This window comes from Anguilla rostrata, chromosome 6 (genome assembly GCF_018555375.3).
Source record: "Anguilla rostrata isolate EN2019 chromosome 6, ASM1855537v3, whole genome shotgun sequence".
In the NCBI taxonomy this organism is placed as follows: domain Eukaryota; kingdom Metazoa; phylum Chordata; class Actinopteri; order Anguilliformes; family Anguillidae; genus Anguilla; species Anguilla rostrata.
The window spans coordinates 1,260,429-1,281,304 of record NC_057938.1 but is presented as its reverse complement, the minus strand read 5'-3'; the positions used below and the strand labels follow the sequence as shown (position 1 = coordinate 1,281,304).

General features: G+C 51.2%; 3 protein-coding genes across 6 annotated transcripts in view; 2 read left to right on the top strand and 1 right to left on the bottom strand.

The window, feature by feature from the left end:
* LOC135257829 (receptor expression-enhancing protein 6-like) overlaps window positions 1–20,876 on the bottom strand; it is a 39,570-nt gene that overhangs the window by 17,720 nt on the left and 974 nt on the right. The window lies entirely within an intron of this gene.
* On the top strand, window positions 768–9,511 carry LOC135257819 (small glutamine-rich tetratricopeptide repeat-containing protein alpha-like). 2 transcript variants are annotated; one of them, XM_064340974.1, is made up of 12 exons: window positions 768–875; window positions 1,880–2,030; window positions 2,332–2,435; window positions 2,691–2,787; window positions 2,919–3,018; window positions 3,103–3,207; window positions 4,084–4,222; window positions 4,848–4,901; window positions 5,120–5,157; window positions 6,018–6,113; window positions 7,885–8,003; window positions 8,738–9,511. In XM_064340974.1, the coding sequence occupies exons 2-11, from the start codon at window positions 1,931–1,933 to the stop codon at window positions 7,994–7,996; spliced, it is 945 nt and encodes a 314-aa protein (XP_064197044.1). In that variant the 5' UTR covers window positions 768–875; window positions 1,880–1,930; the 3' UTR covers window positions 7,997–8,003; window positions 8,738–9,511. The 2 variants fall into 2 exon arrangements, with proteins under 2 accessions (XP_064197044.1, XP_064197045.1); XM_064340975.1 differs by having other exon boundaries at window positions 7,885–8,007.
* LOC135257804 (excitatory amino acid transporter 5-like) lies at window positions 10,537–19,385 on the top strand. Of its 2 annotated transcripts, XM_064340952.1 has the most exons (11): window positions 10,558–11,101; window positions 12,000–12,079; window positions 13,002–13,217; window positions 15,094–15,136; window positions 15,229–15,439; window positions 15,666–15,765; window positions 16,176–16,409; window positions 17,007–17,201; window positions 17,443–17,577; window positions 17,871–17,970; window positions 18,310–19,385. In XM_064340952.1, exons 1-11 carry the CDS (start codon window positions 10,871–10,873, stop codon window positions 18,694–18,696), a joined length of 1,932 nt encoding a protein of 643 aa, XP_064197022.1. In that variant the 5' UTR covers window positions 10,558–10,870; the 3' UTR covers window positions 18,697–19,385. The 2 variants fall into 2 exon arrangements, with proteins under 2 accessions (XP_064197023.1, XP_064197022.1); XM_064340953.1 differs by lacking the exons at window positions 15,094–15,136; window positions 15,229–15,439; window positions 15,666–15,765 and having other exon boundaries at window positions 10,537–11,101.

Below are 20,876 nucleotides of genomic sequence, written 5' to 3'. Positions count from 1 at the left end.
AGAATTTGGGTACTGCTGTAATTGCACAGTGATGTGAACGAATTCTGTCAAGGTTTTGTGTTTGACTCCTGGAATGCTATGCTCCCCAAACTGAAATGAATTTGGGGCACAGAAGGTCCTTTTCATTTCATCAAGTGTGCTGTGTCCCAATCCAGAGAACGCGAAACAAAGCTGCAGGAACAAGTGTTTTTTTCTTTTTTCTTTCTTTCTTTTTTTACCAGCAGGGGGCAGTATTCCTTCTGGACCAAATAAATTCCAGCATCCCAGCAGCATACTGTAGATGGCGTTGTGCCGCGATGTTGATCTCAGATTCTGACTCCCTGTGCTCATTGAAGGTCCCATGGCGTTTTTTCAAAGAGTAGTGGTGTTAACCTCAGTGTCCGAGATTATACAAACATTAAATGCATGAAAAATAAAAATGCATTATTATGGACTTAATGCATGTTTCTGCAATTATGGTAGTTGTTATAATGTTCAGGTTTTCTCGCAACGAAAACTATTACAGGTCATGCATTAGCCATTCAAACAGGCCTAGTCTTTAGTATTAGATTTAATCATTTCACTATCCAGAGGCCTCCTACAACAAGGTTTTAAGTGTTTAAAAGATTCCGTTACATCAATGTCTGGGTCACACAGGGTTCAATTATGAGGAGTCTAAATTATAGCCATTAACAGCAGTAGCGTATTTTACGTAGCATAGCGGTAATAGTGGTGATAACATAGGGTGACACAATGCATTACACCATCTTGATTTAAAAAAAGGGTACCTTGTGGCGGTCTGGTCACGCCCATCTTACGTTTGACGTATTTGACAGGTGACGCAGTGCGTCCCGCACGTAATGCCAGAGAACTGCACTGACCCGAGGACACAGGAGGTAAGAATGAACTTTTCCAACACAAATCCCAAAATCTAACAAAAAGCTACGACAGCAACGAATACGCACAGCTTGAGACTGTCAGCTATGCAAGCAGAAATGGCGAAGGGACGCCGCGTAAATTTGTCCGATCCTTTGTTGAGCGACACAGTAGCTTGCTAGCCGACGTTAACTGGAAATGCCTTTGTTTTTCGGGCATGTGTTCGCTAGGTCGCCAGTAAGCGAGTCAGCTTGACAGTTCTAACAAAAGGCGACCAGCACACATAGGTGGAAGTCTCTCGTTAGTGTTGATTTATGCTTCTTTCTTTTCATTATCAAAAATAAATGACTAGCTCACCACGTTAGCCATCTGACAGTTTTAAAAAGCTGGTTTCTGGGGTGAACGGTTTTAGCTACCAAGCTGAACACAGACTAAGTAGACAGCGAGCTAGAGCAACAGCCTTGCGTTTTGGGCTTGCTGGCTGCGTGAACTGGGCCGTTTTCATAAACGAAATCGCGTGTTAGTGGGAAGTCGTGGTGTTCTGCCAAATATAGCATCGTTTCCAAGTTCCTGTAAATTCATGATGCTAGCTGGACGGCGCATGCTCGCCAGAGCAGCTCATGCTGTCATTCTGTGGATTCCTTACGCATGCCACTGTAAGATTCTGTTGCCATAGTCTTTCATTCTGACGTTCAGTGATAGATCGCTGTTGCTTTACACAATACGGATATCGTAGAGAAATTTGTCGAAGATTGAACAGGTCCCTCGATCGTGCTGGTAGCTGCAATTCAGTTGCAGTCAGCAAGTGTCAGTACATTTCTCAGTTGGAAACATTACTGAGATAAAAGGGGCACTTTAACTAGTTGTCTACACTAACTATGTTGTGGATATGCCAGTATGTGGTAAACACAACTGAAATGCAGGCAGCAAGCTTTTGGCACGTGTTTGGCATTTCTGCTCAAATGTGTGACGTGTGTATATTATATAGTTTTATTAAATGTTTTTTTTTTAATGTCTGTCCCAGGGCACCACACCAAACACTGCATTCTGAGAGGGGTCAGTGCGTCAGATAAAGATGGCCGACACGAAACGTCTCGCCTTCTCTATAATTCAGTTTCTACACAGCCAGCTGCGCTCCAGCGAGCTGTCTGCCGATGCACAGGAGAGCTTAGAAGGTGAGAGAGACGGACCTTCTGAATCTTCTTGAATGTTGGAATCGTGGGTTTATTTTATATATATATGCTCTCCCAGTGAAACTCCTCGCTGTCAGGTGAAAAGAAGCGGCTAACGGCTCCACATGTATCGGAGGAGGCATGTGGTAGTCTGCACCCTCCCCAGACTGACAGAGCGCATCGACCAGGACCGTGATGCACACAGGGAATTGGTATAATGACTAAATTGGGGAGAAAATGGGAAAAAATATATATATAATAAAATAATTTAATAAAAAAACTGCTTTTGTTTCCGGCGTCTCAGTTGCCGTTCAGTGTCTAGAGACGGCGTTCGGCGTGTCCACTGAAGACCAGAGCCTGGCCGTGTCCAAGAGTTTGCCGGAGATATTTGCGTCTGCCACAAGCGAGGTGAGGATGTGCGCTGCAGCGGTGAGGGATGTGGGCTGCAGTGCGTTCGTCAGGCTGGTCACTGTGGGGTGTGCTTCAGTGAATGCCCAGGTTTATAGAAAGCACTGGAAGTACAGACAGTGCCCTGCTCCTCACAGAAGAACACCAGGGACCCGGCTCACATGTAAATGTGGAGAATGTAAATGTTGAAGCTCTGGGCTGTACGTGTGTGTGTGTGTGTGAAAATATTCACTGCTCTGTGTGTGTGTGTTTCAGGTGCCAGATGCAGAGCCCCCCCAGGTGGAAGAGAACCCGCTCCTACATGAGCCCACCGTGGAAGAGCTCGCACGGGCTGAGAGACTCAAATCAGATGGTGAGCGTGTGTGTGTGTCCATGCGCATTATATATTTCAGCTCAGTGTGATTGTTCACCACTCCACTCCTCCCCCACACCGATGAGAGGACCAACAATCTAATGCGCCCCCCTGCCCCCTGCCCCCCCCAGGCAATGAGCAGATGAAGCTGGAGAACTTTGGCGCCGCGGCGGAATTCTACACCAGAGCCATAAAGCTGAACCCCGAGAACGCCGTTTACTTCTGCAACCGGTACGGAGTCTCCACGGTAACGCGTTCTCGCCCGTTCGGGGCGCTCCCGTCTCCACGGTAACGCTTTTCTTTGGGGCGTTCCAGGGCCGCGGCTTACAGCAAGATGGGCAACTACGCGGGCGCGGTGTCGGACTGCGAGCGCGCCATCGTGATCGACCGCAGCTACAGCAAGGCCTACGGCCGCATGGGGTAGGGGACGAGCGCTCACCGAAAAAACGTCCCGCCACACACCCACCAGAGACTCTTATTTTGGGGGGGGGGGGGGGTGTTTCCCTCAGTTTGAGTGTCTGCTGACAGCTGCTGTAGTCTCAGAATCAGCCTGTCAGGTCTCATTTTGGGGACGCCTGGCGCCTCAGCTTACAGAGAGGCCGACTGACGACCGGAAGGTTAGGGGTTCGAGCCACTGAACCCCGTAACTGCCCCAGGGCCAGTGAACCCCATAACTGCCCCAGTGATCTTAGACCTATATCATGAAGCCAGAGCTGAACATTCTGTGGTTTCAGTCTGATCTTGTCTGACAGGTCAGAAAGCTGGTAAAACATTTCCCATGCCATTTCTCAAAAGAGGAATTTTGTTGGAATGGCCGAAGGTTGTAGAAAGTGACCTTTTTAAGGTTTCCTTTCAAAGCCGTTTGTTAATGTGCAGGACTGTTCCTGCGGCCCACGGGGTTAACGGTTTTAAATAAGGATTTGACTGAGGTGCAGCTAGCAGACAGGCCCCTGGTGCAGGCAGGACAGGTTAGTATGGAAATGACGCACAGACGCCAGTGCTGCAGTGGGGCGCTCAGGCATTTAAATTCGGTAATCCTGTTTCCTGTATACTCCGGCTGTGTGCTGGAAATGTGAAAATTTAAAAAGTGTGTGTGTCTAACGATGTAGGGTGACTGTGGAACTGCATGGTCCTAGTCCATTTAATGTCTTACTTGTGTCCCTGTGTGCGCACGTGTGTGTGCGTGTATGCGCGCGTGTGTGTGTGTGTGTGTGCGCATCCCTGTGTGCACACGTGTGTGTGCGTGTATGCGCGCGTGGGTGTGTGTGTGCGTGTGTGTGTGCGTGCGTGTAAAAGGCTCGCCCTAGCCAGTTTAAACAAACACACGGAGGCCGTGGGATACTACAGAAGAGCCCTGGAGCTGGACCCAGAGAACGAGACCTACAAATCCAACCTGAAAATCGCAGAGCAGAAGATGAAGGAGATGCCAAGCCCAGTGAGTCTGCGCTGTGCCCCACCTGGGAGCCAAACCTGCAACCTCTCTGTTACAAGCCCAGTTCCCTGAAACATTACGCTACCTCCAGGGCTGCGCAGCCCTGTCCCTGGAGATCTACTGTCCTGTAGGCTTTCACTCCAACCCTAACGAAGCACACCTCATTCAACAGCCAGAGATCTCCTTCAGCTGCTAATTAGCAGAATCAGGTGTGCCAAATTAGAGTTGGAATGATAACCTACATGAGGGTAGATCTCCAGGAGCAGCCTTGGGGTGCACTGTACTACTGCATAGTATTATTGAACTGGCTGATGCTTTTCCTGTTTACAATACTTGTGGAAAACAACTGTGACTACACACAGAAGAGACTGTAACATAGGAATTTAGTGCAAGTCTGGCTGGACTCAGCCACTGTGCAAGTGAATGAAATCAGATGTTCATGCGAGTAACATAAATATGGAGAACTGTAGTACTATTCTAAGTTGTAGTACAAACTATCATAATAAAACAGAGGGGAATTAAACAGAGTAAGTATGCAAGTTATCCGCAATTTTGAAAACTCAAGTTCTGTGGTCTGATGTGTGGTCAGCCGTTTTGTGTGTGACTGATTTCGCTCTCTCTCTTTCAGACAGCAGGAGTTGATCTGGCTGGATTCCTAAGTAACCCTAATTTCATGAGCATGGTAAGGGGAAAAAAATGGCTTCTGTAGCAGGTGCTGCTCAGTGATTTCTTGCCATCTAGTGGTGAAATTAGGTAGTGCCGTGACTGCTGTGGGGAGCTGCCTGGCTTCTCCCATTGAGACACTGTGGCTTCTAAAGCAGCTTTCAACAACAAAGCACTAAAACCGATTGGTTTAACTTACCAAAATGACTAATCGTTTTAATTATTGCTTTTTTTCAGGCAGCTAATCTAATGAACAACCCTCAAGTTCAGCAAATGTAAGTGGAATTTTAAAATCTCTCCTCTGTAAAATAATGTAAGCCCTGATTGTTGCCATGAGGTCACATTACAGAAACATCATGGATTCACAAGGGAGGATGATGATGATGAGGGTTTGCCAGTCAGAAAGTCAGACTTTTAAAAAAAACATGTTAACTCAGAGAACAGCAGATATCCTTCAAGTTAACCAACAACTTTTTTTTTTCTCTCTAATTTTTCTCTAATATTCACAAAATAAGTGTTTTTATGTAAAACCTTTTCAGCAGCATTTTGCTGCCAGTGCTCAGGCATGTGCAGGAGTGAGATCAGATTTTACCGACCTTCTCCAGAGTGGCATTTTCTCAGGAAGCCGGGTCTGCTGGGGCTCACCCATCTGGTGTAGAGAGGTGCTGCGATGTTGCAGCTGCGTTGTGTGAACGTTGTGAGGACGTTGCGATGTTGAGGCTGCGTTGTGTGAACGTTGCGATGTTGGGGCTGCGTTGTGTGAGCGTTGTGAGGACGTTGCGATGTTGGGGCTGCGTTGTGTGAAGCGTTGAGGGACGGCGATGTGAGTGCTCGTGTGTGAACGTTGATGAGGACAGCGTTGCGATGTTGCAGCTGCGTGGGGAACGTTGAAGGACGTTGCGATGTTGGGGCTGCGTTGTGTGAACGTTGAGAGGACGTTGCGATGTTGCAGCTGCGTTGTGTGAACGTTGAGAGGACGTTGCGATGTTGCAGCTGCGTTGTGTGAACGTTGAGAGGACGTTGAGATGTTGGGGCTGCGTTGTGTGAACGTTGAGAGGACGTTGCGATGTTGGGGCTGCGTTGTGTGAACGTTGAGAGGACGTTGTTCAGTCTCCCGGTCTGTTGGGTCGCTCAGGATGTCGGGGATGATGTCGGGAATGTACAGCTCCCAGGGAACTGGCGCCACCCCTGGAGTGCCGGGATCGAACGACCTGTCCGGCCTCATCCAAGCGTGAGTTTACATGCGCCCGCCAGCAGGGACCTGCACCCAAAAACACACCCGCCTCCCCGCAGGGACCTGCACCCAGAAACACACCCGCCCGCCCGCAGGGACCTGCACCCAGAAACACACCCGCCCGCCCGCAGGGACCTGCACCCAGAAACACACCCGCCCGCCCGCAGGGACCTGCACCCAGAAACACACCCGCCTGCCCGCAGGGACCTGCACCCAGAAACACACCCGCCTGCCCGCAGGGACCTGCACCCAGAAACACACCCGCCCGCCCGCAGGGACCTGCACCCAGAAACACACCCGCCCGCCCGCAGGGACCTGCACCTAGAAACACACCCGCCCGCCCGCAGGGACCTGCACCTAGAAACACACCCGCCCGCAGGGACCTGCACCCAAAACACACCCGCCTGCCCGCAGGGACCTGCACCCAGAAACACACCCGCCCGCCAGCAGGGACCTGCACCTAGAAACACACCCGCCCGCAGGGACCTGCACCCAAAAACACACCCGCCCGCCCGCAGGGACCTGCACCCAGAAACACACCCGCCCGCCCGCAGGGACCTGCACCCAGAAACACACCCGCCCGCCCGCAGGGACCTGCACCCAGAAACACACCCGCCTGCCCGCAGGGACCTGCACCCAGAAACACACCCGCCTGCCCGCAGGGACCTGCACCCAGAAACACACCCACCCGCCCGCAGGGACCTGCACCCAGAAACACACCCGCCCGCCCGCAGGGACCTGCACCCAGAAACACACCCGCCCGCAGGGACCTGCACCCAGAAACACCCACCTGCCCGCAGGGACCTGCACCTAGAAACACACCCGCCCGCCCGCAGGGACCTGCACCCAAAAACACGCCCGCCCGCCCGCAGGGACCTGCACCCAGAAACACACCCGCCCGCCCGCAGGGACCTGCACCCAGAAACACACCCGCCCGCCAGCAGGGACCTGCACCTAGAAACACACCCGCCCGCAGGGACCTGCACCCAAAAACACACCCGCCCGCCCGCAGGGACCTGCACCCAGAAACACACCCGCCCGCCCGCAGGGACCTGCACCCAGAAACACACCCGCCTGCCCGCAGGGACCTGCACCCAGAAACACACCCGCCTGCCCGCAGGGACCTGCACCCAGAAACACACCCGCCTGCCCGCAGGGACCTGCACCCAGAAACACACCCACCCGCCCGCAGGGACCTGCACCCAGAAACACACCCGCCCGCCCGCAGGGACCTGCACCCAGAAACACACCCGCCCGCAGGGACCTGCACCCAGAAACACCCACCTGCCCGCAGGGACCTGCACCTAGAAACACACCCGCCCGCCCGCAGGGACCTGCACCCAAAAACACGCCCGCCCGCCCGCAGGGACCTGCACCCAGAAACACACCCGCCCGCCCGCAGGGACCTGCACCCAGAAACACACCCGCCCGCCCGCAGGGACCTGCACCCAGAAACACACCCGCCCGCCCGCAGGGACCTGCACCCAGAAACACACCCGCCCGCCCGCAGGGACCTGCACCCAGAAACACACCCGCCCGCCCGCAGGGACCTGCACCCAGAAACACACCCGCCCGCAGGGACCTGCACCCAGAAACACCCACCTGCCCGCAGGGACCTGCACCTAGAAACACACCCGCCCGCCCGCAGGGACCTGCACCCAAAAACACACCCGCCCGCAGGGACCTGCACCCAAAAACACACCCGCCCGCAGGGACCTGCACCCAAAAACACATCTGTACTCACCCGCACACCTGTGTGTCTGCGCAGGGGACAGGACTTTGCGCAGCAGATGCAGCAGGAGAACCCGGAGCTCATCGAGCAGCTGAGGAGCCACATCCGCAGCCGGCCGCCAAGCGCCAGCCAGGAGGAACAGCCCTGACACGCCAGTCAGTAAGCCCCGCCCAGCAGCCTAGCCCCGCCCCAGCCCCGCCCAGCAGCCTAGCCCCGCCCAGCCGCCTAGCCCCGCCCCAGCCCCAGCCCCGCCCAGCAGCCTAGCCCCACCTAGCATCCTAGCCCCGCCCAGCAGCCTAGCCCCGCCCCGCCCCAGCCCCGCCTAGCATCCTAGCCCCGCCTAGCCCCGCCCAGCATCCTAGCCCCACCCCAGCCCCGCCTAGCATCCTAGCCCCGCCCAGCAGCCCAGCCCGCCCCAGCCCCGCCTAGCCCCGCCCCAGCCCGGCCTAGCATCCTAGCCCCGCCCCAGCCCCGCCTAGCATCCTAGCCCCGCCCAGCATCCTAGCCCCACCCCAGCCCGCCTAGCATCCTAGCCCCGCCCAGCAGCCCAGCCCCGCCCCAGCCCCGCCCAGCCCGGCCTAGCATCCTAGCCCCACCCCAGCCCCGCCTAGCCCCGCCCAGCAGCCTAGCCCCACCCCAGCCCCGCCTAGCCCCGCCCAGCAGCCTAGCCCCAGCCCGCCTAGCCTTGCCAGCAGCCTAGCCCCAGCCCCGCCCTGCCCAGCATCCTAGCCCCAGCCCCACCTAGCCCTGCCCAGCAGCCTAGCCCTGCCCCAGCCCAGCCCCGCCTAGCCCAGCCCAGCAGCCTAGCCCTGCCCCCGCCCCTTCTGTTCCATATTCCACACAACTGAATGTGTAAATGTGGGTTTTTTTCTCTCTCTTTTTTTGGCAGATGGATTTTGACAAGGCAGGCTGTCCGTAGACATTTGAATCAATTTTTGCAACTGTGAAGAAAAGGGTGTTTAAATGAACTTGGAAAGTTTTTTGGGGTTTTTTTTTTGGTTTGGAAAAAAATGACTTGCATGTTTGGTCCAGTTGTTTTTTTCTTACCCATCTACAAAATACAAAAGAACAGGAAAATGACCCAAGAACAGCATGAGAACAGTCAAACAAAAACACAAAAACTGTACAACCTCAAAATGACCCACAGCAGGCTCCAACCCAGGACAAGCCACTTTTACCCGGCCTGGTCATCCCTCTGCTGGACACTCTCTACCTTGGCTGCTGCTACACGGTTTGAGCTTCAGGTGTGTAACTAATCCTGTCTGGTCACACGCTTCCGAAACCGAACTGCCAAACAGCATCCCAAAAACAAACCGGACTGGAATCATACCCCTGGGGTACTCCGCCGCTCTCTGATAAACCTGCTGTTCTCAGGTCTCTTCTTACTCAAACCAGTTCAGTCACTGCAGTGTTGTTTGTAACAAGCGAGGGAGTGTGTAGAGAAGGTTGTGAAATTAACAGAGCAGGATGTTTTGTTTGTATGTTCACGGCTGTACCGCAGGCATGTGAGGAGAAGGGCACCGTGCTTAAACTGAACTGGAGCAAAACCACAACGACACTCAGATGGGAGTCAAATCCAGGTTTTTTCTTTTTTTTTTGCCTGTCGTGCCAAACTGTTTAATGTTTCTCTCGTTTTTCCAAATAAATCTTAAGGGTGAAATCAGACCGACTCGCTTTCTTTGACCGTCTCCGAAGCCTCCAAGTCTGAAAACGACAGTTACCTTAATAAGTCCACCAGTACGCAAAGGAGGTTAAATAACCTTGAGAGAGGCAAAGCAGAAAAAAGAAGCGATGCAGGTGGAGGGAAAAAAAGAATGTACCCGTTAATGAGTTTAAATATCACTCATTAACCCTTTAAGGTGTGAAATCACAAATACATGATCAGAATGTTCTTAACGCTTATGTAACAATCACTGCTGGTAACCAAAAGCAATCGAGAGTTCTAGAACACTGACAGTGTATGAGGGAAAGAACATTCCAAAAAAAATGTAAAATAACGTAGTCATCAAAAGGTTAAAGGGACAGTCAGACCTACACAGTCTTCAACACCCAGAACACAGAGAATGCACTGCAGAATGCAAAGGTACACAAGGAAAAAGAACTAAGAACAGGAAGACAGGACGGGACAGATAAAAATAGGCTCAAGTCTTAAGAGGTTTTAGGTCGCGTGTGAAACAGACGAACACACGTATGTACCTCGTGTGCTAGCACGTGCTCCAGCGCACAGGCGGACCGTGAAACCCCTGTGTAACGCAGCTTTCTGTTAAAGCACTCAGGCTTGTGCTGTGCTGGTCTTCTTTCATTCGGGTGTCTGACAAACAGAATAAGGAAAAATCTGTGAAGTGCAGAATAAGTGCAGATAGTGTTTGGTAAACTTCTCGCCCACCAACCAGCCAGGCCAGAGAGGGAGGAGAGCTGCAGCCCAGGATCCGGGGTCGGGCCGGGACCCCTAGGAGGGGAGCGGAAACGCAGACCCAAAGCCCGACCGCACCGGACGCCCGCAGCGAGTGGATATCACCGCCCGCCAGACACGGGCTCGCTCGCCCCACCCGCGGCCCGTCTTTGCGCTAATCCTCTTTCCCCAGACGCTACGCAAGCCGTTTAATCTCTGCAGAAAAAAAAAAGCTTACATCCTCTCCCCTCCCCAAAGGCTCGAGGGGTTTCCTGCAGTTCTGCACCCCCTTTTTTCTGGGGTGTGCCAGGAGCTGCTTCCACCTGTTATGTGAGCAGAAGGGCCAGACCCGGCCATCGACGCTCCCAGGCCCAACCTGAGGCTCCGGAAAGCTGGTTACACGTTCCGTGGGCGGGGGCAACGCGCTCCTGTTTTAAATCTCATGGTGTCACCGGCAGCGTCAGGAGCACTTACACCGTCCTCAGAAGAGCTTAGCACTCCTGCCTACGCCGCCTCTCGAGAATTAGCTCCCGTCCGTCCACGCGCCACTACTCAATCGCTCCGGCACACACACGCCTCGCATGAGCCTGCACTGAGGTCGGCTCCAGCCGGGGGTCGGGGGTCGTCGCCATGGACGAGAGGCTGATCGGAGACGGGGGGGCCGGGCCGTCCGCGGCGGACCGCTGGAGACGCGCGCTGGAGCGGTGGAAGACGCTCCTGCGCAGCGTGCGCACGCTCGGGCTCTGGCGCTGGATCCGGGAATACTGCCGCGACAACGGCCTGCTCACGCTCTCCATCTTAGCCGTGCTGACGGGCTGCGGTCTGGGATTCCTGCTCAGGAACCTCAATCTCTCCACGCAGGTGAGCTTCAGGGATGTGCACCTTTCCTTTGATCGATGATGTTTAACGTTGACAAATGAATAGTCAATAGTCGTCAAGGTAAGTTCCATTCACTATACCTACAAAAAGCCTGAGCCTCATGACACCCTGCATGCAATATGTGCAGATCTGCCAGTCAAGTGTAAACATACAAACATTATGCTAAATGCTACCAAATTATCTCATAAAATGACCGAAAGTTGGGAACACTCAAACTACATTGAAAGAATTTGAATTGTCCTGCGTCACCGTCCTACCATTGAAGGTTGGGAGGGTGAAGTGGAGAGGAAGCACAGGAGTATTTGGTTATTTTAACGAGTCTGTAGCTATTGCCAGGCCAGCTATGAACAACCTGAAAAGCTGAGAAGCTGAGAGGCACATCAGTACCTTCACAGCAGCACAGGGTGGACGGGTTGAGATGAGGACGGGAGATCATTGGATTTGATCACAGTGCTTTTAATAGTCTCATCTGTAGTCTGTATCTGTTCTTAATCCTCTATCTCCTAGTATTTATACCTGTTCTTTCCCGTTATCAGTGATTAATAGGTGTATTCATAAGTGTATCCAGTCAGAACTGCTCATACGTCATTTAGAGAAGTGTAACATGTATACGTCCTGCTTTTTTGAACGTTTTTTTAAAAATGCTCCACTTTCACTTTCTCCTTTAATGGCTAACTAGCACCACTTGTGCGTAGTTCTGGATCTTAGAAGTAAAAGTGTCTGTCAATTGATGACACTGGTGAGGATCGTAGTGATCTAAACGTTCGTACTTTCTGCACTTTTTTCAGTATGTTCAAAGAAAGAAAATCTATGTTTTTGGAGTCCCTCTTGCCTTTGATCTGTTTTGTGGTGCGTGAGAGCTCTCATTTCCCCTTTTCAGGCCAGAATCTACTTCTCCTTCCCGGGGGAGCTGCTAATGCGCATGCTGAAAATGCTGATCCTTCCACTCATCACGTCCAGGTACGCTCAATCAGAGCCCTCCATCCCCCATGAACTACCAATCAGAACCCTCCATCCCCCACGAACTACCAATCAGAGCCCTCCATCCCCCATGAACTACCAATCAGAACCCCCCGTGCATCAAACGGAAAAAACTGAGTGACGAAGGAACGCATGTAGTCTTACCCGGGATTAATTTATTGATACCCCGGTTACCTGACTCCAGAATAACGTGTTAAACTCACTGTTACACATAGGAGACCGCAAATGATCTGCCAGTAGTGTGGCTTTATACAGATCACTATCTATCTTGGTAGACGTGGATGTGTCTCTGGTGCGTAGGCTGCATAGACACAATCGCGTATCTTGCTACGGCACTAGCGTACAGGCGAGAGACTACGGAGAGCAGATATCCAGAGTTTTATGTCTAAGTTGGACCTTCAAACTGCTTGGGCTGCAGCAGTAAGAGTCTAAAAGGAATAGCAGGTTAAAGTGAAAATGTCGAGCATTGTAGGGCTGAATTGCCTGTTCTTGTCATTATGTTACGTTTTTATATGTTATGTTAGTACAGCAATGATCCCCCCTGCGCTATCTCTGTAAGCCTATCACACCAGGCAAACCTTTGTATCTGGCTGGGTGCCAACTCATAGGTATCAATATCTTTAGTCAGTGCCCACTATACCACACCACCAAAGACACCAACTTGTTCCCCATGACATTGGCTTTCCGGTAATACCAAACATGATTACGCTGCATTATGGAGAACCTACGGCGTACATACTGCTGATCCAGTAGGATACCCTTCACCCGTCCCCCACGTTCCACCGAGCAGAACCCCCCGTCCCCCACGTTCCACCGAGCAGAACCCCCCGTCCCCCGTGCTGGTGGACCCCAGTGAACCCCGTGTAAAACGGAAACTGAATCTGGACCCTTACTGACGCAGTTTGATGTCCGGGTTGTCGGCGATGGACACCAAGGCCAGCGGACGCATGGGGATCCTCACCATCACGTACTACCTGTGGACCACGTTCATCGCCGTCATCGTGGGCATCGTCCTGGTGACCACCATACACCCCGGCACCGGCGCCGAGAAGGACAGCCATCACCACAGCAACGGACACGTCATGACCTCAGCCGACGCCCTACTCGACCTCATCAGGTGAGCCACACCTTGCTGCATACTCTCTAGAGTGTAGGTAAATTAGCCTAGTTGGTCTGAATGGCCAGTTCTCCCCGTTATGTGTTCTAATGTCTTATGTTCTAGATGGGCTGAATGGCCTATTCTCATTATGTATCACTAAGTTCCAGATGGGCTGAACGGTCTCCAACATTGGATGGGGTCTATACAGAAACATTACACCCTTTCAGTGGATCCTATAGATTTATATAGACAGATAAATAACTTTTTTATCATGATCATTTCAGTCATGCGGTAATATTACAAATAACAACAGCAACAATAATAATGTTGCTATTATTAACTGAAAAACAGCATTTAGTCAATAAAACGATTGGCAAGATAACTCCAAAATGGTAGCTGCTATTGTAATCACAGGACTGGATGTACCGTGTCCCCAAGTTTCCTTTTTGAGTTCAGCAGAGTTCACTTTGAGTTTGAGTTCACTGAGTGACACATGATTCAGTGGAAAGTGAAAAAGCTTTGCTGGTGACACGCACTGCATTGTGGGAATCAAGTAGGAGATTTAGGACATGTGGTTCCACCTGATTCCTACAGGCCATCTGAACAGTGCGCGGATAAATTAATTAAGTCATTTAAACTCCATTTGAATCTGAGGACTCAACTCCTAACAGGAGAGGTGTGTTCATTTAGATGAGCATAATAATAAAGCAAAACAAAAAACAGAAAGTATGAGAATAAGGGAAAGCTGATTAGACCTGTTCACCCCGGACGCCTGCTGTGTTTGGTGTTCCGGGACCACAGTAATCCCTGTCCCGTGTCACAGTGCTTTGCCTCTGGCCAGCTACGCCATCCGCTGAAATCCCCGGAGGATTGGGCTAATTTTAGCCCGGGGGGACGATGGCGCACAAAGGGGAGCGGCTTTGGATGAGCGAGTGAGCGAGCGAGCGAGGGGAGAGAGGGGTGCACCTCTGTGATCAGTGCACAGCTTAACGATCATCGTCAGCAAGAGGCCCAAACAGAGATCACCTGTAACCCAAAAAACCCCAACCCACTTAACCTCCAACTCTAAAAGCACCACAACCCACTTAACCTCCAACTCTAAAAGCACCACAACCCACTTAACCTCCAACTCTAAAGCCCCTCTAACCCCTCGCTCAGTAGCCCCTCCCATTTTGGCAGATTGCGGAACACATATGGAGTCTAAAGGGCTCTTTCCAAATGCTCATTTTTACCTCCTTGCATTCTTTCCTCGTTGCCTTAGCTTTCCCCAACAGAGGTTGCGAGGGCAGAGGAATGGAGGAAACATGTATTAGGATAATGGAACGTCATTGTTCACCCAAGCATCAGTCTGAAGCCACATGTGGCAGATGGGGAGAGGTGGATCCACAGATCGATCATTTAAACGTCACATATTCCGATAAAAAAACACTTCCGCAAAGGATGCACTCATACTTCCTTGCTCAAGCATCCTTTGGGGGCCTCCTAGCTCCCTGCTCCAAACTCCTTCAAGGAGCATTTCATGGGTTGGAATGTCCTTAAAGATGGCAGACCTCAAATGATTTCCAGGTCAGTCAAGGACAGAGCAGATGAGGATGGATAAAATAAGCGATTGGACAGATCCTAAAGAGAGGGACGTAACCCTGGGCAACTGGGGAACCTGTAGGGTATTTGGGCTGCTACCAGGAAAGACATGTGCAGGATGATCTGCAGCTCTGTACAGGATCTTGGCTTTGTTCCCGTCGAGTTCACAGCGCTCACGCATCTAGATGTCCGGGGGCGGGAGGACAACCCGAAGGAGACAATAAGAGTTTTTGTTTTTTCCCCCCCCCATCAAGCACAGCCTATGACTCAAATCACTCAGTTTGATAACAGTTCTCATCTTTTTCTTTCCAAGGAACATGATTCCAGCCAATCTGGTCGAAGCAACATTTCAACAGGTAAGCAAAACGCCACCCTGAAATTAACCAATAAAAAGAAAGAACAGCTAGCCTGACTTCTGACGTCTGACCCCTTGGCCCCCCCTGTCCAGTATAAAACAGATCTGGTGAACACGGTGAAGGCGGTTGATAAAACCCTGCAGCCGAACCACGTGTACATGATGCCGGACCATGCCGACCCCAAACTGAGCCATGCCGTGTCCCTGGAGCTCACCCCCGCCCCGGAGTTCCAGTACAAGATCGTCCCCGGTTACAGCAAGCAGATGAACGTGCTCGGCGTCGTCGTCTTCTCTGCCACCATGGGTGAGGCCACGCCCTCCAACAAGCACCAGCCAACCAGGCTGCAGGGTCACACGGGGGCTGGGTGATGTGATCTCCATGACTGAGAAACCTCAATGAAACTTTTGGTGGCAGAAATCATTTTTTGGGGAAAGCATTCAATGAGAAGTTGAGCTGAATTAGAAAGATTACTTGGGAAGAGTGGGTATATGAGGTGGACTACTGCAATGACCCTGGTTTCTTGTCTCAGGGTTGCTGCTGGGCAGAATGGGGCAGCGAGGCATGCCCCTGGTCAGCGTGTGCCAGTGTATCAACGAGTGCGTGATGAAGATCATCAATGCTGCCATGTGGTGCGTTATCAGCTCTCACAATTACACACCGCCATCAAGCCACATGTCTTTGTTGCAATGGGGAATCTTGGGGAGCTTAGTAGTGCAGCACAGAGGCAAATGGCCATGTACTATCGCTCGCTGTCTCTCCTTCCCTCCCTCTCTCGCTCTCTCTCTCTCCCTGTCAGTCCCCTTTTCAGTTTCTTATACCTGGGAGGGGGATATACAACTGCCTGCATGCAGTGTGTAAACTGACTGTTTTATGTTTTATCTAAGGACGTGACTTGTGATTAGTCCTTTCTCAGGATTAAATTGTGTCAAAAGCATTCTTAAATCTCAGTCAGTCTCCCTCCCTCTATTCCTCCCTCCGTCTCTCTCCCCCTCTCTCTCTCTCTCCTTCCGTCTCCCCCCCCTCTCTCCCCCTCTCTCAGGTATTTTCCTTTCGGGATTGTGTTCCTGGTGGCGGGTAAGATCCTGGACATGGAGGACCCCGAGAGGATTGGGGAGAAGCTGGGGATGTACACCATCACAGTGCTCCTGGGGCTGTGTGTGCACGGCCTGGTCCTGCTGCCTCTCTTCTACTTTATCCTCACGCGGAAGAACCCCTTCCCCTTCATCCGGGGGCTCCTGCAGGCCCTCGTCATCGCCTTGGCAACCTCGTCCAGGTGAGACCGCCCTTCTCTAATGCAGTGAGACTACCATCCTTAAAACACATCATGCACTCCTGCCTTCGCCCTTGACCAAGGCACTGGGTTCAGAACTGGAGTTGGTCTCCAGGCGCTGCACTGTGGCTATCCACTGCTCCTAAGCAGCTAGGATGGGTCAAATGCAGAGGACAAAGTTCCCCATGGGATCAATACAGTGCAAGTTAAACTAAAAAAAAAAAAGAAAACAAACCAGCTTCTCTTTGTCTGGGAGCTGGGGAGAACGTGCCTGCTTGGACAGGTCTAAAATCAGTCTGATCATCACTCTCATAATGGTTACTGTTGGACTGATCAGCTGATCTAGGATCAGCACATTCATGCACAGCTGTGTGTTACATCAGAAGGGCATTTGTGGAGCCTCGGGGGTAGACAGAAGAGCAGCCAGTAGATGGTGCAATTCCAGTTCTTAATTTCCCCACAAGAAGGGCCTACCAGCAGGGTTTGTACAGCAGACCTTTCAACACTCAAAAGTCCAGACTGTACAACCCCGGATTCAATAAGAGCCACAGTACTGGGAGGAATTAGCATTTTTAGTGACCCCCCTGCCCTCTCCCCCAGCTCCGCGACCCTCCCCATTACCATGAAGTGCCTGCTGGAGAACTGCGGCGTGGACCGGCGCATCGCCCGCTTCGTCCTGCCCGTCGGCGCCACCATCAACATGGACGGCACAGCGCTGTACGAGGCCGTGGCGGCCATCTTCATCGCCCAGGTCAACGAGTACGAGCTCGACTTCGGCCAACTGGTCACCATAAGGTACGCACACCGACCAACTGGTCACCATAAAGTAAGCACACTGGCTAACTGGTCACCACAAGGCAAGCACATCGGCCAACTGGTCACCATAAGGTAAGCATTTTGGCCAACTGGTCACCATTGACGACCAGCCAAGCAGCTCAGGGAGATAAAGATCAGGCCCCAGGAGCTGTAATATCCCGTTAACCCCACCGGAGGGAAGCCATCATCTCTGATCTTCTTGGTCTGTTGGTCATTCCAGCATCACAGCGACGGCCGCCAGCATAGGGGCTGCTGGGATACCACAGGCTGGCCTGGTAACCATGGTGATCGTGCTGACCTCAGTGGGCCTGCCGGCCGATGACATCACACTCATCGTGGCCATCGACTGGGTGTTGTGAGTCTTTACACCATCATCTCCCCATTTTGAACAATAACAAAAGTGTACACAGCCAATATAGTCAATATTAATATGGACAGCAACAAATCCCTATCCTGATAAAGCTTAGGCTTGTCTTAGGGCTGGAAACACACTTCATGTAAATTATGCGTGTACGCAACATGGTTGTCATGTGTATCCTGTGGTCTTTCAGAGCGCTCACTGTGCACATCTCCACCCCATCTCGTCTCCCCCCCTTCCTCTCTCCACCCCTTCCTCTCTCCGCCGCTCCCTCTCTCCGCCCCTTCCAGGGACCGGTTCCGCACAATGATCAACGTGCTGGGCGACGCCCTCGCCGCTGGCATCATGGCGCACCTGTGCCGGAAAGACTTCCCCCCAGAGGGCAGCCGGGTGAGCGCACGTCAGACGCGCGCACACACACACAGACAGTCAGACAGACACACGGACAGACAGACACACGCACGCAAGCCAGGTACAGGCAGGTAAACACACACTCTGCTTTAAAGGGAGGTAAAGGCAGGTAAACACACACTCTGGCCCTTTAGAGGCTGGTTTTATGGTCCAGGAGCAGACCCATAAAGAGGGATCCCATCTCCCTCCACAGCTCCACACACATAGCCAAGCAGCGCAGTGATGCAACAGGTCAGGTGGTTCAGCAAAGGGCTGACAGGGAGGGGCCAGGGTTTCACTCGGGGCTAACGATGGCTCCGCCCCTTCTGTGTGTTTCAGCGGAACACGGTCACGTCCTACAACCGGTTCGCAGGTGTGCCGGATGGGGGCTTACCTGCGAACCCCATGGCCCAGACAAGTGTGCAGCAGACGACCGTGCCCACAGAGAGCGTACCCCGCATGGGTGGGCCCCCAGGAGGAGGGCCTCAAACGGGTGGGCCCACAGAGAGTGTGCCCCGCATGGGTGGGCCCCAAGTGGGTGGGCTCACAGAGAGCGTACCCCGTACGGGCGGGCCGCGAACAGGCATGTCCCAGATGGGGGGGGCCCCAGCGGGCGTGTCCCTGATAGATCTGCCCATCCTGGCCTGCAAGGACTGTGTTCTGGAGGTGATGGGGGAGCTGGTGGCCGAGATGCCGGCCAACAACTACAAGACCTGCCACGTCTGAGTCCCTGGATCCGGCCTGGGACCCGCAACAGGCATCCAACTTCCTTAGCCTGTCCTTCTGCTAGATCAGTCCCCCCATCCTCCCCCCTCGTACGCCCCCTTTCTAAGCAACTGCAGAAAAGCAGAACTTGTGTGCTGGCACACGTCCGAGGAAAACCTAGTTTTCAACTGTCTGCATTAAGGTATTAATGTTTCTGTCCGACTTAGTTTCTGCATAGCAGAATAAATTGTTTTCAGTGACAAATTGTTTGTAAAATATACAGGCTCGCTGGGAGATTCCATTTTAATCAGAGGGATTTTAAATCACCGCGTAGAAAGAGTCAAAGTGTGGGACTGAACCCTCCCAGCACAACAGGGGGACTCGTACACGGCATGAAAGCTGGAGGCTGTGTGGACAGAAGCGCGTCTTGCCAAAGGTTTTCTTTTTTAAAATTAACTTTCAGGGTTGCCTTGTGTTTCTCACCAGTTACATCAAACCACAGTTGTTTCATTTGACATTTCTCCTTCCCCAAGACGTCTTCAGAAGAGCAAACCTTCCAAGCAAACAAAATGTGTGAAAAAAAGAAGACAAAGCAGTCATTCACTGCCATTACCTGTGTCAGATCTGTCTCTGTGTTTGTCTGCACATATACAAAAACATTTTCTTGTACATTTTACATTTCTATTAAAATGTAATTTTTGAGGAAACCACCTCATGAATCAAAATAGTTTTTTTTAATTATTATTATTTTTTTATCCAGGGTAATTCAGCGACTTGATGTGCACGTATTCACAATAAACACAGACCATCAACTCTAACATTCACAGTTAATCTCCCCACAGCTTCCACGGGCAGTATGTGAGAAGGGCGTCCGATTTATCTGTCCTAACAGGAATATTGGTGCGAAATATTCAGCAAATGAGTCAAACTGCTGAGCCATTCACGGAACAAACCGTCAAAGCAAAAACTAGCATTTTCAGCTATGTTAGCCAGTCTCTCGTCTCTGGGTCGTACAGGCATAACTTGGGGTCGTGGAAATGACCATTTTTGTATTTGGCTCGATTCTGAAAACATTACTAGAACTATATTAGTCAGTTTCAATGCAAACCACGGAGACCATGATTCAATTTCTGGAACACATCATTCACAAGTAATCTGTCCGAAAGTAACGGGACTTGACGTTCTGCATCGCCCCTACTAACGTAAACCGTAGTAGTAAAAAAAACAACCGGTGTTGAAGCAAGACGTTTAGGCCTACAGAGTCGATCGATACACTCCGGTAAACTATCGATAAACCAATGGCAATAATGTGATGCCATAATATTGTTTGAATGACAATCCATTCGTTATCATTTGGACGAGAAGAAATGCATAAATAAATAGGCTACGGAAATAAATATAGAAATAAATCAGGAAATAAATATGGAAATACATGCCGAAATACCCAATTATGTCAGATTTGATCCATTACTTACTGTGAACATTTATGTATTTTTACATTTTTCCTGCATTTATATTTTTTTTACTTATTCGTTCACTTGAGTTATTTATTTTTTATTTTGTCATTTTGACCCACAATAATTTAAAGATGCAGGACACAAATTTTCACAATAGTGGCAACGGTTTCGAATTGTATCAACATTCAAATGAAGATTTAAATATAACTGACATACTGGCATCTTCCAGAAATCTGGAGAAAGGACAGACCATGCATGCATTCTAGAAAGTAGCAATAGAAGATGCTTTGCAATTGTAATTCTAATAAAAAATATAAACTTTTGACTAAAAGTAATTGACCTGTCCTGGTGATTACCTATAGGCTCCTTACGTGGTCAGCATTGCTAGGCATAAAAACGTCTGTAGGGCCTAATCAAGACGGGCAACAACCGCATTCAATGAGAAAAACCTTAACGCTAAAATGATATCATTGTGCATGGTTTATCCACATATGTACTCTAACAGTTCATTATTGTGACATTTTGCTAATTATGTGTGTTATCAGCGCATTTGCAACCCGACGATTATTCAAGATTTGAAACAGTACATTCATATGTAAAGAATACACCGTATGGCTATTTTCTCAAGCTGGGGCAGCTAACTTCACCATGAAACTAAATCAGGCAAATTAGCCACCTAATTTAGACGTCTGCGATAGCGGCGAACATGATTGGCAGTCTACATAGATACGCTGAATAGCTGCC

Bases quoted from the DNA above. Each gene is read 5' to 3' on its own strand.
- LOC135257804 (XM_064340952.1), top strand. From the start codon at position 10,871: ATGGACGAGAGGCTGATCGGAGACGGGGGGGCCGGGCCGTCCGCGGCG. The intron at 11,102-11,999 runs GTGAGCTTCAGG...TCCCCTTTTCAG, and splicing joins ACCTCAATCTCTCCACGCAG to GCCAGAATCTACTTCTCCTT. The intron at 16,410-17,006 runs GTGAGACCGCCC...CCTCTCCCCCAG, and splicing joins GCCTTGGCAACCTCGTCCAG to CTCCGCGACCCTCCCCATTA.
- LOC135257819 (XM_064340974.1), top strand. From the start codon at position 1,931: ATGGCCGACACGAAACGTCTCGCCTTCTCTATAATTCAGTTTCTACAC. The intron at 4,223-4,847 runs GTGAGTCTGCGC...TCTCTCTTTCAG, and splicing joins TGAAGGAGATGCCAAGCCCA to ACAGCAGGAGTTGATCTGGC. The intron at 6,114-7,884 runs GTGAGTTTACAT...GTGTCTGCGCAG, and splicing joins CTGTCCGGCCTCATCCAAGC to GGGACAGGACTTTGCGCAGC.